The following is a 16320-nucleotide window of genomic DNA, read 5'->3' on the forward strand; positions in this document are numbered from 1 at the left end:
CAAAAAACCAACCACGGAGAAGTCCACACTTTTCTAACTAATCTACTATCTATCTACCACCCAATGAGCTAGTCATTACCTAGAATCAGATCCAAGCTTCCAAGTTACCCCCTACCCCCCACACAGCAAGGAAAATGAATAAGAAATGAATAGCTTTGACTACTACTATACAAGTACACACAACAGGGACACCAGGTGATTTCATAAGGAGACAAGAAAAGAAAAATGCAGCAAAAGCAAACATGCACACAAAGAGTTGAGGAGACGCGACGCAGCGGATAAAAAAAAGAAGAGAGGAGGAGAGGAAGAATGGAAGAATGGAAGATCATATCTAGACGGCAAGGATGGAGGGAGGGGAGAGACAGACACGGCACCGAAGAGAGCAAGTGTGGACAAGGTGCGTTAGTACAAGGGGGGATAGATGGATAGATGGGAGGAAATCTGAGAAGGAGAAACAAGTAAGAGAGGGGAAGGAAAAAAGAAAAGGAAAGAAAAACAAGAAAGGAGATGCTTCCGTGACAAGATAAATACAGAACCCGTAGAACATATATGTGAATGATGAGATGATGATTTTTGCCCCTTTCCAACTCTTGCCAATATAAACGGCTCGATGGTTAGTTTCCCCCCTTTTGACATAGCCCTTGTTCACGCATAGGTTCAGGTTCAAGTTCGGTCGGCAGTGTCATTAGCGCTCTATCACTGGACACGGGGCTGGTCTTCTCCGTTCTTGCCGTTGATCTCGTCGCTACTAGGAGGCTCCGGCGGCGCGATGGTCTGGCCGTTCTTACCATCGAAGTACTTGGCGAATTCGCCCGACTCGGGCCACTCGCGGGGGCCGAGCAGACGGATCATGTCATCGCGGCTGAGGACCTCCTTGGCCAGCAACTCCTCGGCAATGATGCCAACTTCCTTCTTCTTCTCGGTGAGAAGATTGAGACACTGCTTGTGGGCCTCGTCCACGATGCGCTGAACCTCGGTGTCGATGTCCCGGGCGGTGTCGTCCGAGAAAGGCTTGTGCATCTGCTGCGACGGATCCTCCTCGTAGTAGATGTACCGCAGCTTGGGCGACATACCGAACTTGGTTACCATGGCGGTTGCCAGGCGGGTGACTTTGTTGAAATCGTCGCTGGCGCCGCTGGTGACGCTGTCGAAGTGCAGCTCCTCGCTCACACGGCCACCCAGGGTCATCGCCATGCGGTCCATCATCTGGTTGACACTCATCAAATAGGTGTCACCGCCAGCGGGCAGGTACTGGGCGTAACCCAGGGCGCCCTGGCCTCGAGGGATAATGGAGACCTTGAGCAGCGGGTCGGCCCAGCGGAAGTACCAGCCACAGACGGCGTGTCCGGCCTCGTGGTAGGCTACCGTGCGCTTCTCCTCGGGGGAGAGCACAACGGACTTCTTCTCGAGGCCACCGATCACACGCTCAATAGCCTGCTCGAAATGCTGCATGGTGACGCGATCAGCGTTGTGACGAGCGGCTGTCGATTGTATTAGTATTCGTGGCTATCAAAAAGAAGAGATGGGCAATGCAAACGTACCAACTAAGGCCGCCTCGTTACAGCAGTTCGCAATGTCAGCACCAGCGAAACCAGGCGTGAGGGCCGAAAGTCTACCGGTCAAGTAGTCCATGTCCTCGTCCGTCACGATCTTCTTCAAGTGAACACGGAAGATCTGCTTGCGTCCATCCATAGTCGGTCGGTCGATCGTGATGTGTCGGTCGAATCGACCGGGTCGCATCAAAGCCTTGTCAAGCACATCCGCCCGGTTCGTACCGGCCAGGACGACCACCTGCTCTGAAGTGTTGAAACCGTCCATTTCTGTGAGAATCTGGTTGAGGGTGCTTTCGCGCTCATCGTTACCGCCACCGTAGGCCTGCTTCGCTCGGGATTTACCAATGGCATCGATCTCATCGATGAAGATGATGCACGGGGTGTTCTTCCGTGCGTTGGCGAACAGATCACGCACACGAGACGGACCAACACCGACGAACATTTCAACGAACTCGGAACCGCTGACGCTGAAGAAGGGGACGCCCGACTCGCCGGCTGTCGCCTTGGCAAGCAGCGTCTTACCGGTACCGGGGGGACCTGAAAGGATGGCGCCGCGAGGGATCTTGGCTCCGAGCCTCTCAAACTTCTGCGGGTTCTGGAGGAAGCTGACAAACTCCATGATCTCAACCTTAGCCTCATCCATGCCCGCTACATCGGCGAACTTGGTCTTGATATCGGTCTCGTGGTTGAACCGCTTGGCGCGGCTCTTCCCGATGCCGAAAAGGCCGCCGCCGCCACCTCCACCGCTGCGCCTCGCGAAGAACAAAAAGGAGCCGATCATCAAGGCCGTCGGGGCGAGTGACATAATCACGGGACCCCACGATGTTTCCTCAACGTAGGAGACAGGGATCCGTTCGGAGCTGGGGATATGCAACTCGTCCTGTGCCTCGTCGAGCCTCCGCTCGAACGTGTCGACGGACCCAATACTGAAGTAATAGTTGAAGTTAGGTTGAGCAGCGGGAGAGTCGGGGTACGTCCGAAGCAACGCATCACGGTGCACGTCGACCCGGACCAGACTATCGTTGACGACGGTCAACTTCTCGACCAGGCCCCGGTCGAAGAAATTCGCCCGGAACTCCTGCCACGTGATCTCCTTGCCAGTAGTGCCGGGGAAGATGCTTTTGTACGTGTAGTACGTCAACAACGCCGTGACCAGGAACGTGGCGGGATCCATGCGAAATTCGAGCGTCTTGAAATTCGGTTGCTTCGCGCCTCCCTCTCCTTGCTCCTTTTTCCGTTGCTGCTGCTCTTTCTCCGATTCAGGTCCTTTATGCTGCTTGTGCGCTCCCTCATCTCCCTGGTTATAGCCCATCTCACGGCTCTCGGCAGCATAGCTGTCCATCCACTTCGCCATCTTCGCGTATTCCATCAGGGAAACCGACTCGCCGTCTTCCACTTTGTGGGCGAACCGCCGCATCTCCTGAGGCATGCCCCTCACCTTGATCAACGCATGTACCTCATCCACCAGCGCATGTTGCGAACCCGGAAGTTTCCGCTTCAGGTCCTCAGCAGCCCGGTTCAGCAACCCCTCCTCTACCATGGAGAGAGTCGACTGGGGCTGCTGCTCTGGCTCCGGCTTCGCGGGGCCCTCATTGTTCTGACCATCACCCTTCCCCGGCCCCGGCGGACTGGGCGGTTGCTGGCCGTTCTGGTCGTTGCTCGGGGGTTTCGGACCGTTGCGGCCGTTGGAGGCGTACGTTCGCGCGTTGATCAGCGACGGAAGGGCCGATCGGGGAGTGTACGGGGCGCGCGGACCAGCGCGGAGAAAGTACTCCGAGGCTCTCCTCGAGTATCGAGCAAGATTGCCTGGCCGTCGGAGGGCGGAGGCCATTGTCGAGGAAGGTGGAGCCTAGCGGCGAGCAGAGAGGTCGAGTGGAGGTCGTTTGATTCGGGGTGTGGTGGTAGATGTCGTAAGCAGATAGATTGGTAGCCTTCAGCAAACAGTGAAAGCCATAAACCCTCGTCGGAGTTTTCTGACTTGGAGGGAAGAGGTTGTGGGGAAAGAGGAGGAGGGGGGGAGAGAAGACAGAAGAAGCTCTTGGAGGAGCCGGGAATTAGTGTCGTTGACGGAGGACAAGATCAAAGTTCGGCGGTCTCTCTGTTCTTCCCGCCTTCGTTCGTCCAGCCTTGGGAATTTTCGCTGTTCCGCCGGCGTGATGACTCAGCCGGGCCGCGGCACTGAGTCAAAGCCAAGAACCTCCGTCATTTACCTCACTATGTACCTGTGTAGTAACATGGTAGTACGATTAGGAGTAGGAGTAGGAGTAGGAGTACTTTCTGACTATAAAGTAGTGGATTCAGTGAGTTTATTTCATTATTTCTTCCAATCACATTCTATAAGACGGAGGACCAAAGGGGCAATCATATATAGAGGAGAGTAGAATCTTATGGAATGATTACATCTTGTATATACAGTCGGGAAAAATCCCTCCGATCGCGCACCACACATAATCCATGAAGAGGTTAGGATGCACAGAGGCTAACCGGGGGAGTGTGCGCTCAGACAGGTAAACAGCAACTGCGCCATTGGTATCGCATACACAAAGTATGTCACGAGCGGAAAAAAGAAATCATGAAGCCAAAGAAAGGAAAGAAAAAGAAGAAGGGAGATTTTCAGACGTGAGGGGGAAGAGTAAAGTAAGTAAGTACCAGTCCCAAACTCCATTGACGCCGTTTCAATGGCTCTCGGATATCCCCCGAGAGCGTGGTGGGTATGTCGGTCGTAAGTCTCATTCGTAGCTCTGCTCTGCTCTACTCATTCGCATCTCATCATGGGGCTGGCTGGCTGGCTTCACGACCCATGCGGAGACGGTCCGTTGGTGTCAAAAACCGGGAAATTCGTCGACATGTCGGCCCAGTCCCACTCTATGGTCATTGGCATCTGCCAGAGATCCTGTGGGACAAAGGGTTGCTGGAATGACATCGGGTGATTGGGGGTGCTGGCGAAGGAGGCGGGGTCGCCGAATCCGAGCCCGTCCATGTTGGGACTGAGCATCTCCGGGAAGTCCTGTCCCAGGCCTGACATGGCTTGGAGGTTGTCGTGTACGTTGGGTGGGAAGCTGGTGGGTCCTGGGACTGTTTGGCTCGGCGCGAAGGTTCTTGCTTCGTTGGGCTCGTTGGGTTCGTTCTCGGGAACGTTGCCTGAGTATATGGGTGGGGTAAATGGCGCGGTAGTAGGCGGTGCATTCGCGGGTCTCTTTGCAGAGGGAGAAGGGCCAGAAGACTCCTCGGGGCTATGTCGCTGCGCGTTCTGAGGTTCATCGGGAGGCGCCTTGCGCTTTTTCTTGGTGTGAGACTCTCGCTCGGCCTTGTCGAGCACCACCTGAGCGATGCGTTCGAACTCCCCGCACAGGCCGAGCATGCGCTTGATGCTACCGTTGGATTCGTCGGAGACAAGGGTCGAGAGGAAGTTGACCACGACGTTCATCAGTTTGACGTCGGAACGAGCACGGGCGTCGTTTGGATTTTGCAGGATATTGGCAAACAGGGTCACCAAGGCCGACACGGGGTAATAGAGTATTAGCCTGAGGGGTGGGTTAGCAATGCTGTTTGAATATAGGATCGCCAATGCCTTGACTCACCATACACAAGCAAAGTCGCCTTGGGGAATATATTTGATGAGGTTGATGGATGCTCGCGCAGCGGTGACACAGAGCACAGCCGATAGGAACACGCGGGGATTCAGCGGCCGAGCATTCAGTCCCTGGATGGCGTAGTTGGACAGACGGCTTGTCCAATACCCGTGGTGCACGGACATTCGGTGAATGGTCGTCAAGCAGTTGTAGTAGGCAAAGTGAAGGACCACCACATGGAGAATTAGAGGGGTGTGAGAGGCTTTGATTTCGTGTTCCGGTCGGAAGTCCAGAGGAATGCTATCCTTCCACTCTTCCAGCTCCTTGTCCAGTTCGCCAATGGTGTTTAGTAGCTCGCCGTCCGACTGCTTGGAGGCCTTGGCGGAGTAGAGTCGCTTATAGACCCGGCTTCCGATGATGGCAAAGCGGCACATGCACCTAAATAGGTTGAATTTTCCTTTGCCATCGGCAAGGGGCACATTGCCAATATTATCGGGAGGATCGTCACTCGGTAATTCAACATTCATATCATCATCGTCCTGCACCGGAGGACGGCCAGATCGGAGACAGATGCTATTAGGTACGTTAGAACCGAACTCAGTCGTACAGTGCGGCACAATCTTGCGGGTACTATAAACAAAAACCATCAAGTGTACTTACTCCTTGTCAAGAAGGTAGGCAATCCAGAAAACCCGTTTCCGTTGCTCAACCTCCACCGGGTTCAACCCAAAGCCAGACCCTCTCTTGTGCAAGCCAATGCTGTGAGAAAGTCTGATCGCGGCCGCAACGAGGAAGAACGATGGCTGAGGGTTGGGTGTTCCTTGGAGGAACAGAGACTGCCAACATAGTCAGAAAAAAACGCCACAATTAAGAGTGTCGGTGGAACTTACCATGCCAAGCAACGCCTGTACGCTCAGCAAATCCGTATTTCGCATGGTGAGTTCAGTCAAGACCCCCATCGAGTTCTTCAGATACAGCCACCCTTTCTTGTCCTCTTCCTGGGGGACCAAGTTGCTCATGACTCGCAATCTATGCGCAATGGCCAGGACAACGTTGATGCTGGCCCACCAGCCGGAACCCTCGTAAGGGTCGCGCGAATACTGGCGCTCCACCAAGTGCATGAAGGTGGGCTCGTGGAAGAGTGGAAACATGCAATTGAAGTTCTCAAAGAAGTCCCGGAAGAGAGACATGGCTTCCTCCTTGGGCGGTAGCGGTTTGAAGACACGCCGAGCAAAGATATCACTGAAGATCTCCGGCTTCCAATACATCCACTTGTTATCGTCGACATACGCCGACGAGATCATATCCTGAAACGAAGTATCACCCGTCTTCTCGTTGACCCATTGGATACCCTTGGGCGAGAAGATCGAAAACCCCGAGGACGACCCTGCAAAGCCAAACGTCAATCTCCCTGCAATCATCAAGGGGCTAAATAGCACAAGCGCATACCGATATACCGCGTCTCGCCGCAGTTGTTCGTTACCAGCGAGCACATCATATCCGATAACCCCTCCACCTCCGGTTCCGAGTCCTTCTGCGATTCGGGCGACGTGGGAGCCGTGTGCGGGCTCGGCTGGGATTCCACGCGGGGGGTTGATTGGCGGGACGCTGTATTCTGCTGGGACTGGGTGGCCGACGGCGGCGCGGTGAATCGATTCGGGCTCTTCGCAGCGGATGGGGCGCCAGCGGACGGGGCGCCAGCGGACATGGACCGATCGGCGAGGCGTTTCTCCAAGGTCCCGAGGTCTGTCTTTCCACCGTCTTCCTCTGACAAAAGTCCCGAGAGTTTCAACAAAGACTCCATCCTCCCGAGTCGGTTCTCCAAGCCTTCGATATACTTGGCCCTGCACAATACCACAACCATCGAGTCAGCCCCCGCAACCGAGAAGAAACCACCGCAGAGAACATACATACCCTTTAGGAGGATTTCGCTTCTTCTCGACCTGTGTAAACACGCATTCCGTCTTGTAGTTGAGGCAATGAGAGCACTTGGGCATCTTGCCATCACATTTGATCTTCTTCTTCCGGCACATGTCGCAAGCCTAGAAAGACGATGAGCACCCTGTATGACCCCGTCTCGTCAGCCGCGACTCACCCGTGCGATCCTCCTTCTCTTGGAATCATTAGCGTCGTCACCCGCCATAAGCGCGGCGTCATCGTATGCGGGGTTCGGGAGGACTGAATTCATCGGGGAGCCCTCGGGGCCGTATGCGCCAAAGAGGTTCGGCTGCTGGTTCATGAGCATTGGCATATCAAAGCCCATACCCTCCGAGCCTTCCCCCATCCCGTCCATGATGGAGGAGCGGAGCCGGCACGCTGTAAGGTGGGACTGTCCGAGGTGTCGATTATCCGGTGGCTATAGGAGAAGGCCCTAGGTGAAGGGCGAATCAGGAGGTCCTTTGAGGGCAGATAGACAAGGCGATGCGGGGGCGTGTTTCGTCCGCGACAGGCATGCGCGAAGGAAAACGATCCGGGCGCAACCACGGTGTCTGCTCGAGGAAGCAGGTTCCCAGACAAAGGAGTGACTAGGGTAAGTCGACCGGTATCTTGAGTGGTGGGGAAAGAGATTCAGGAGGCGCGAGAGGAGAGAAAGGCGGGGAGGAGAAAATCCCAGCGTAGTTGAACCCACGACCGAGATGAAGATGAACTACGGCTTACTCAACTTTGGCCGAGACAAACGAGAGGCACGTGGCGAGGAGACGTCCCCCAAAAAAAAAATTGATCAAGATCACAAATCACAGAAATTCAAAAGAAAGAAAGAATGGAAGAGAAAGAGATTAGATCGATCCAGAAGATCCTCGGAAAGGTCTTGAACAAAGAAATGGAGCTTATCGATGGGTCTCGGGAAGCAGCAGCATCTACTCCGTAGTCAACTTAGTAGTAGTTAATGATGGCTGCCTTGTCCCCCGATCGATGCGACTCAGCACGGGAGTATTTCTGCTGATTTCAGAACTCTTTTTAAAAACAGGAACTACTTATGAAAGAGCAGTTACTCATTTGGAACTAGTCTGAGGGTCCAAGAGAAGTATCTCTAAATTCTTTCGAAGAGTTTGACTCTATGACTCTGACTTGGCCTCAGGCCTGACTCGGAACCCGTTAACCCCGAAACCCGAGCCTAATACACCATCCCTCCGTAGTCCGTACCAGACACCTACTACGTACTTAGCTAAGAAGTGGGTGTCCATCCTTTCCAACTCCGAGTTCCACAGCGATCGATCCGTTCCGACCAGGTCTTCCTTCTACTATTCGAGATGCTTTTTTCGCGATTCACAATAGTATTGGATATGGAATACACGGCAGAGCCAGAAATACCAAAAGGAAAATCGTAGTTATAGAATATACAGGCAGAGTGGCGATCTCATCGGAATATATGAACATACAACATCTCCCCAGAGGGGAATCTCTCGTGTCACCAGAAAAGAGAGACAGAATAAAAAGAAGACAATCCACGCCAACGCCACGCTATGCATCCAAAGACATATTCTTACACCAGGTGACATCCCTCGAAATCCGCACCGATCGACCCCGCGTCGAGCGAGCGAAGCCTTGGGTGCAGTCACCCTAATCCACCCACAGAACATCTCTAGGTATGCTTGTCCAGAAATTCCTTCGCTTCGTTGATCTTGGTCGCCAGGTACGGGCTACCACCGCGATCGGGGTGGTTGAGGAGCATGAGCTGACGGTGCTTCTTGCGGACCTTGTCCTTGTTCATCGTGCGTTCCCTACTCGCTGGATTAGTGATTTCGTGCGTGAAGAGGCGGGGCTCCATCTCGGCGTGTCAAAGACATACGGCAGTTCCAGGATCAGAGAGGCTTCGCGACGGCTCATCCGGGGTTCAAATCCACTATCCACCAGTTAGCAATCCCATCGCATTTCACCTGATAGTGTCGATGAACCTACCCCTTGTAGAAGGCCTTGCCCGCGGCATTCATACCTCCTTGGTAACGACGAAGGGCAACATAGCCAGCGCGACCCTACCGTAAAAAGACCCCAGCGGTTAGCGCAACGTTGGTCGGGTGGGTAATACGGTCGGAAGAGAGGGGGGAATTGATTCCTAGCTTACCAAAAAGGCAGCGCTAGCAGCGCCCAGGCCCATAACAAGAACCGACATGGTCATCGAATTGAATCAAGTGGGAGAGCCGACGAGAGGGACTGTTTAGTGGAGAGAGACAGGAACGGGAGAGGAGAAGTTGACGGAGTGGTTGAGTGGCTGACGTTGGAAGAGAAAAAGAACCTCGAAAGTTCCGCCAAGACGAAAAATCGGAGGGCGACGGGCCGATCCCTGTTTGGGTTTAGCGGGAACAAACGGTTCAAACAGGAGTATATAGATCAACATCACATCAATTTGATAGACATATAGAAGAAATAGAGACAGATATCTGGATACTTTTGTCTATTTGTGGTGGATACTGAATTAGAAAATTACTGTAGAGCTCAGTGGTTCAAAACAAGCTAAACGGTTGTAATGACTCATACCTACATAGGTTCTCCATGGACAAGCACCATCTTGCAACTATGACACTCTTACAGTTACATGGCTCTATCCCATCACCCAGCAGTAATATCTTGTGGGCTGGATATCTTGTGTAGGCAGACTCATTCCCAGTCAATATAAAAGAAGAATTTGTAGTGATATGTAATACTCGTCATCCATACTGCCTGGGACAACATAGTGACATTCACTCACTCTACCTGGGACACCACCAGTCACTGCTTCCTCGCGTAGGTCTTCCATATCTCCCATGGGCCATGGCTACCCACTATGAAGCAAGAAGTAGCCAACATCATTCACCGCATCAATATCCATTCTAAATCTGATGGAATCACTCATGTTATTCACTCATCGTTCCGCGTCAAGCAGGACTGGCCTAAGCCCCCTCCCACAGTCCCTTTCCCCCCTCCTCCTCTTTTTCTTCTTCTTCTCTTCTCTCTCCTCTCTTTCTTTTCTTCCTTCTTCCTTTTCTCATTATCATTGCATCCATCAGCAATCCACATAGTACCAAACACTATCATCACAAAATACACAGCTAGCAAGCTTTAATCATCACCATCATCAAAACTGAACAAGGTGGGATCTGAAAGATTCATTCAAGCCCCTCCGACACAAACTGAACCCGTAGCTAACGTTTAGAAGATGCTTTTCCCATTTGTCAGTGTTTTCCTGGCCGTCTACCTCTGGGGTGCATTCTTCCCTGTGCCGGGGTTTATGCATCCTGAGGAGGGTTTCTTGAAACGCATCGGCGGCGCCTTTTGCGTGACAGTGTCGGCCAAAATGGCCTGCCACCTGGCGGAGGACTTACACTCTGAGTACATGGTTCCTCGGCACGAGGACGTGTACGATCCCTGGACTGATTTCGAAAGTCCATGGGACCGGGTAGACCTAGACACCACGGAGACGGCACTCAGCGTGGTCATCCCGCTGTGGGAGGAGGCCGTCGAGCAGCCAGTCTGTGACTGGCACTCGACGGCATCAACATCGCCCACGCCGTCTGGTGTCACCTTCACTGCCATCGCTTTGGGTTTTCTGGCTTCCGTTTGGTTCCTCTGGAAGAGCCTCGGCTCTTCAGGTGCTTACACACTGAGAATGGTCCGAGATTGGTTCGGCAGACTCCTCGGGGGCAAACGCAAGGTAGCCCACTACCTTGCGACCGACGGAGCGTCCTCCCTGTACAAGGAGATGGACGCTCTGATCGCAATTCCGATGCCCTCGGCGGTCTCTGCCAGCTTCATCGACGCCGTTCTCACCACCCCGACCATGCTGACCCCACCGGAGGAGCAACAGGCGGAGAGGGACGTGATGATCCACCAAGAGGTGGAGGCAGCGACCCCCTGCTTGGAGCGCCGGTGTTCCGTCAGCGTGGTCCCGGACGTGGATCCCTGCACCGTCAAGGAGGACTCGGATTCCGTCCCCGATGGCGCCAACGATGCTTTCACGAAAGGCGACGGTCTTGCTCCCGACACAGAATCTGCAACCGGTTCGACCCATTCGCCCGAGAGACAGAGGGACCCAGTGCCCCGTCAACCGGAGCCGGTGGAGGCTGGAGCGGAGCCCGAGTCGACCCCGCGACAGCGGAAGAATCGACCCAACCGGCGGCAGAGGCGGGCCTATCAAAGGCGACTCGAGAGAGAGCAGCAGGAACAACTGGAGCGAGAGGTCGAACAGGCCGATCTCGCGGCTGGTCCTGGGCCCCTCGAGCCGCAGGCACCGATCACTCCAAACCCGGGGCCTGTTAATCCAGGCGATAGAGGTGTCCTGTTTTCCCGGCGGAGGGATGAGCAACAAGGCGGTCCTCCCCCAGCTCCCACGCCTGTCATGGGCGTGCATCCGCCGCCGTCTGGTGACATCCAGCCCATGCCCCCAACGCCTCCTTGTCCCCCGCATGGGCCCTGCTAGTTCGTCTAGCAGGGTGCTCCCTCTGCTTCGGCAGGGGGCCGAGTTGTCGACTGGGCCGAGGGGGAAGTTGTATCCCTCCCGCGTCACGGACCGGTTGTTCTTCGGAGCAGCCGAGAAATTGATGCGCGAAGCGGATCCTTCCCTGTCTGGACCACGGCCCTTGGTGCGGGAGGTGGGGAGTGTTATGGTGCTGGATGTCCGCGGTTGGTATGGTGGAGTTGGGAGTGAGTGGCGGTACGGCATGGTAGCCGTTTTATTCCAGTAAGTATAACACCTTGTTCGAAAATTGACGCTTGGGAGCATGTTCGCTAACCATGGCGATTCCAGAACTGTTTTTCCATTGGGGTCGTGGTTCGCCCGATGATGAAAGGCTACAACCCCGTCCGTGCAGGGCACCCGTTTCGTGAGAATCGGGATCGAGTATCATTACCTACTTTCGCTCGGCTGCACCCTGCCTCCCTCGAATCGGGATCAAAGTTCACTATCTTTCTCTTTACTCAACGTCAAGTGAAAGCTCGACAACAAGTGAAACACCACAATCTCACTGTCCGTGAATCTCAGCCAATCCAAACAGAGACCACCGACATCCCAGCTGGCAAAACCAAGCAGCACCACTGGGCAGACACGACGAACCAAAACCCAAGCAAGCTCACCCCACAACATGGAGAGAGCAGAAAAACCACAGCCTCTTCAATAGAGGCCAACCACGCTTTTATCCTCCTCGTCGCACGAGCAGACCACACTCATACTCATCGTGGAATGCAACGACAAAAACACGGGAGAAAACCTCTACGATAGAGAGCGACAACCCCAACAACCAATGTTGGCTGCCCGTCGCACAACCACTACATTGTCAGAACCAGACGGAGCATCAACTCCCACCTGAACGGTCTCCTTGCCATGAACCCACTTCAATAGAGAGCGAACTCGCTGCTATCCTTCTCGTCACACGAGCAAACCACACTCATTCTCACCGTGGAATGCCACGACAACGACACTGGAGAAGGCCTCTACGATAGAGAGCGACAACCCCAACAACCATTGTTGGCCGGCTGCCTGTCGCACAAACAAACACCCACGTTGTCAGAACCGGACGGAAAACCACCACCACCTGAACCGTCTCCTTGCCATGAACGGTCACACAAATCAAGGGAAGAGATGGAAGCCACAGTCCCAGCCACAGACACACCTCCCGGGCCGATCCATCTATAGCTACCTAGCTACCTTGCAAGGTCTGACACTGGGACAAAACATGTTCCACACGAAAGAACATGGCTTTTCAACATACCAGTCACGACGAACATTACGACGACGACGACGACGATTATGACAACCAAAGATACCCACTGCGCACTTTTAAATTTTCAATCGAGTACCCGACGGAGACAGACTTGTAAGATAGAATTGGAGGACAAGCGGAGAACAAAGCGGAGAATAAAACCAGAAACAAAGCGCGAAAAGACAGGACGCGGAGGGCGGGGGTGTTCCAAAACAAAACACCAATTTGTCCCTCCTCCCTTTGTCGAGACCAAACAAAAAGACCAAAGAAAACAAAAAAGAAGAAACTCAACAAAAAAGCAAGAAGATCATCAACTTTGCAATCCAGTCAACCAACCAAACAACCAACCAACCACTAAAGCAAAGACAAAATCCAAAGTCAAAAAGAGAGGGGAAAAGAACCAAAAAGCGGGGAAAGGGAAAAAAAAAAAAAAAAGAATAAAAGTCAAACCATGTATTTAATCAAAATCCGGGGTTTATTTGTTTACATTTTATTTCGTAATGCCGGGGAAGAGGGGAAGTGGGAAACAAAACAAACCCAAAAGGAAAGGAAAAGGAAGAAAAGGGAAAAGAAGGTGGATACGAAGGCTCCATCGAGAATGAAATGACCCCGTTTATTGTCCACTCCATCGTCCAGTCTCCAGAGTCCAGACTCCAGATTGTCTAAGAATTTTCTCCACTTCATTTGTCACTTTATAGTTGGTCTAGACTTTGTTTCTTGACTTCTTTCCGCCTTCTTTTCGACTTAGATCCATCTGCTCCGAAGTCCAATTAGAAAGATAAACAAGTCTAAGGTTTAAATAGTACAGTAGAGTCAAAGATTATGATAATATATTTATTCCAAGAATCGCCCCAAGAAGGGGAATCTGTGTACACAAAAGAGAAGACAGGGGAGACAGAGGGAATGGGGGCTTCACATCCAAAAACCCATGCAATGATGTATAATATAGTATGATATATGATATGATATGATGTGTGGAGTAGGCAGGTGCACATGCCGTGTTTGGCCGGATGGAAGACGAGGGGGAGAAAAGGAAAAGAAAAAAAAAAAGAAGTGGTACATAACAGGTTGAGGTGGATGATACCGTCGAGGAGAGATAGACGTAGAGAGCGAATGGTGGTGGGTAATGAAGAGACCCGGAGAAAAAAAAAGGAGAAAAAGGAACTTGACAAGGCGCGGAATTCATTAAGCGTTTCAAAGCTCCGGGTCGCACAGGACAAGCCGCGGGTGATACAATTCCTGAAAAAGGAAACAAACAAAGTGGGGGGAAATACGAAAGGGAGATCCAAAAAAAAAAAAATAATAAAAGATAAAAACAAAACAAGATAATAAATAGAAAAGTCATACACGCAAAGGGGGTGTTTCAACTCCTTCAGCTCGGCCAGAAATCAAAATGGTCACACAGCGGTGCGCGCAAGTTCGTACATGTCATGAAAAATGTAGTACTGCAACGTGGCAGTTCGATTGGTTTGGGGGGGGGGGAATAAAGAACAAGGAATCCAGATGCAAAACGTGGGAAAGAAACGACAAAGAAAGAAAGACAGAGTCAGGTCCATTATTCCTCCATCCGGCCAAAGACCCCGTCGTCGTCGTCATCGGCGGGGGCTGGCCGGCTGCCGAAATCGACATCCGCATTGCGTTGCTTGCGGGAGGAACGGTCCGTGGCGCCCCTGCGCACCTCGCGCTCGTCCGACACCTTGTACGACAGGGATGGGTTGTAGGACAGCGACGGGAAGATGCTCGGGGTAGCCGGGGTGAACCCGACCGTGGACGGATCGAGACTCCGGCTTTCCGTGCCGGCGGGGTGGTCCAACACGCGGGTGGGCAGCTCCGGGACGGAGGGGACGCTGGGGGACATGGCGACCGGTCGCGTGCGCGGGGTGCCGAAGTTGCACAGACCGATGGCGGCGGCCAGGTCGGCCTCGTCGTCGTCGTGCAGCTTAGCCTCGGCCGTGGACGGTCGGGTATCGATGCTGGAATGGCGGTGGTGCGAGAAGCCGGGGGACGGCCAGGGGGCGCTGCCGGTGAAGGAGCTCGCGGGGATGGATTGGAAGGAACGGGAGAAAGGACCCGAGGCGTTGCTGACGCTGAACTGCTTGCCCAGGGGCTCGGGTTCCACCGACATCTCCATCCGGTCGTCGTCATCCTCATCCATCGGGGGCGGGGTGGTCTCGGCGGAGCTCAGTCCATCGCGCAACTCCGACGAGGCGTCGGGCGACGCAGAGGAGAGGTCCGAGTCGATTTCGCAGCCGTCGGCGGTCGGGCATTCCTGGTTCATGTTGACGAGGACAGAGGCGGCCTCGAGCAGCTGAACCTGCTGGTGCTTGGAGATGAGGAGTTTGGAGGTAATGGCCCAGGCCGGATCATGCTCCCACCTACATTGCGAGAGGGTCAATCACCAAGTCCAGCGAATTACGAACCGACGAGGGGGGAGAGAAAAGGAGGGTAAGGGGAAGAGAGGGGGAGGAGAGAAAGGGGAACGACGATGCAGGCGAGAGAGGGACCAGACGGCAAGGGCACGCAACAGGGAGGATACGCACATGTGCTTGGACAAGCAGCTGCCATGCTTGTAGCCTTTGCCGCAGCGTTCGCAGCGGAGCTCGACCATGGACCGCTTCCCCTCGCCTTTCACCAAGTGCGACCCTTCGCTGGCCCGACGGTCACGTTGTTTGGCGTCCGCCAGGGCCCCCGTGGCATCGTCGCCCGGGGGGGAGTTCGCTGCCAGACCGCCGTCGGCGGACTTGCGAGCGACCGGGGGGTGGTGGTGGTGGTCACTGGGACTGTTGCCGGAGCGGGAGAGATAGGAGGAAGCCGCCGCGGAGGGAACCCCCAAGGAGGAGGACTCGAGACCCCTCCGACTGCCTCGACGGTGTGCGGGCATGGGAATGCCGCGGGATTCGGTGGTGGGAATGTCCTTCATGGTGGCGGCGACGACGGCGGCAGCATTGGCAGCGGCGGCGGTGGTGACACTTTTCCGACGGGTCACCCGATGAGTGGAGTTTGCCGCACCGAGGGAAAAGGAGTGAGAATGGTGACGGGAGTTGGGATGGGGGAGAGGACGGGAGAGAGACAATTCCTGGAGATGAAGTAAATTAGAATTGAATTTCAGGGTATAAATATAGGTTATGAATCAAAAGAATTGAAAATCAAAGAGATAGGAGACGGATTGAATGGAGTACCTTGAAGGAGGCCATGATTGAGTCAGACGGTCAACACACGGGCAGTCAATCCCCTGACAGCCCGGTGAAATTGAAGAAGAAGTCGGTGGTGGAATTGAGGGGCGACCGTAGCAGAAGTCGGTGGGAGACGCGAGGAGAGAATTAATTGTTACAGCCTAGGCGCTGAGGGGGGTACTGGAGTTGTGTGGATGAGTGGTTATGTGGGGGGTGTTCGCCGGGAGGAAGATTGATGAAGTTAAGAATTGGAGGATGTGCTGTAAGAAGAGGAGAGAATAGAAGAAGTAGAAGTAGGAAGTAGCAGACAGATGTGAGAGAGAGAATGTGAAGGGGAGAAAGAAAAAAA

The 16320-nt window shown here is 53.8% G+C and overlaps 5 protein-coding genes across 5 annotated transcripts; 1 reads left to right on the forward strand and 4 right to left on the reverse strand.

The window, feature by feature from the left end:
• Positions 1-88: 88 nt before the first annotated feature.
• BDW47DRAFT_114022 (ATP-dependent metallopeptidase FtsH/Yme1/Tma family protein) lies at positions 89-3704 on the reverse strand. The gene is made up of 2 exons (XM_024814558.1): positions 1542-3704; positions 89-1481 (listed from the first exon to the last, which is right to left on the reverse strand). Exons 1-2 carry the CDS (start codon positions 3382-3384, stop codon positions 697-699), a joined length of 2628 nt encoding a protein of 875 aa, XP_024667429.1. The 5' UTR covers positions 3385-3704; the 3' UTR covers positions 89-696.
• Positions 3705-3925: 221 nt separating this feature from the next.
• atrR (transcription factor atrR) lies at positions 3926-8061 on the reverse strand. Its single transcript, XM_024814559.1, has 7 exons — positions 7221-8061; positions 7040-7167; positions 6575-6969; positions 6016-6512; positions 5786-5961; positions 5135-5698; positions 3926-5077 (listed from the first exon to the last, which is right to left on the reverse strand). Exons 1-7 carry the CDS (start codon positions 7416-7418, stop codon positions 4345-4347), a joined length of 2691 nt encoding a protein of 896 aa, XP_024667430.1. The 5' UTR covers positions 7419-8061; the 3' UTR covers positions 3926-4344.
• A 373-nt stretch (positions 8062-8434) lies between these two features.
• On the reverse strand, positions 8435-9303 carry pam18 (putative mitochondrial DnaJ chaperone (Tim14)). The gene is made up of 4 exons (XM_024814560.1): positions 9189-9303; positions 9026-9099; positions 8916-8969; positions 8435-8847 (listed from the first exon to the last, which is right to left on the reverse strand). Exons 1-4 carry the CDS (start codon positions 9240-9242, stop codon positions 8709-8711), a joined length of 321 nt encoding a protein of 106 aa, XP_024667431.1. The 5' UTR covers positions 9243-9303; the 3' UTR covers positions 8435-8708.
• Positions 9304-10259: 956 nt separating this feature from the next.
• BDW47DRAFT_135207 (uncharacterized protein) lies at positions 10260-11519 on the forward strand (the record flags this gene model as incomplete). The annotated part of the gene is made up of 1 exon (XM_024818275.1): positions 10260-11519. The coding sequence occupies one exon, from the start codon at positions 10260-10262 to the stop codon at positions 11517-11519; it is 1260 nt and encodes a 419-aa protein (XP_024667432.1).
• A 2473-nt stretch (positions 11520-13992) lies between these two features.
• BDW47DRAFT_95680 (putative C2H2 finger domain protein) lies at positions 13993-16065 on the reverse strand. The gene is made up of 3 exons (XM_024820306.1): positions 15978-16065; positions 15339-15874; positions 13993-15173 (listed from the first exon to the last, which is right to left on the reverse strand). Exons 1-3 carry the CDS (start codon positions 15990-15992, stop codon positions 14354-14356), a joined length of 1371 nt encoding a protein of 456 aa, XP_024667433.1. The 5' UTR covers positions 15993-16065; the 3' UTR covers positions 13993-14353.
• Between the last annotated feature and the right edge of the window lie 255 nt (positions 16066-16320).

This window comes from Aspergillus candidus (assembly GCF_002847045.1).
Source record: "Aspergillus candidus strain CBS 102.13 unplaced genomic scaffold BDW47scaffold_93, whole genome shotgun sequence".
Classification (NCBI taxonomy): domain Eukaryota; kingdom Fungi; phylum Ascomycota; class Eurotiomycetes; order Eurotiales; family Aspergillaceae; genus Aspergillus; species Aspergillus candidus.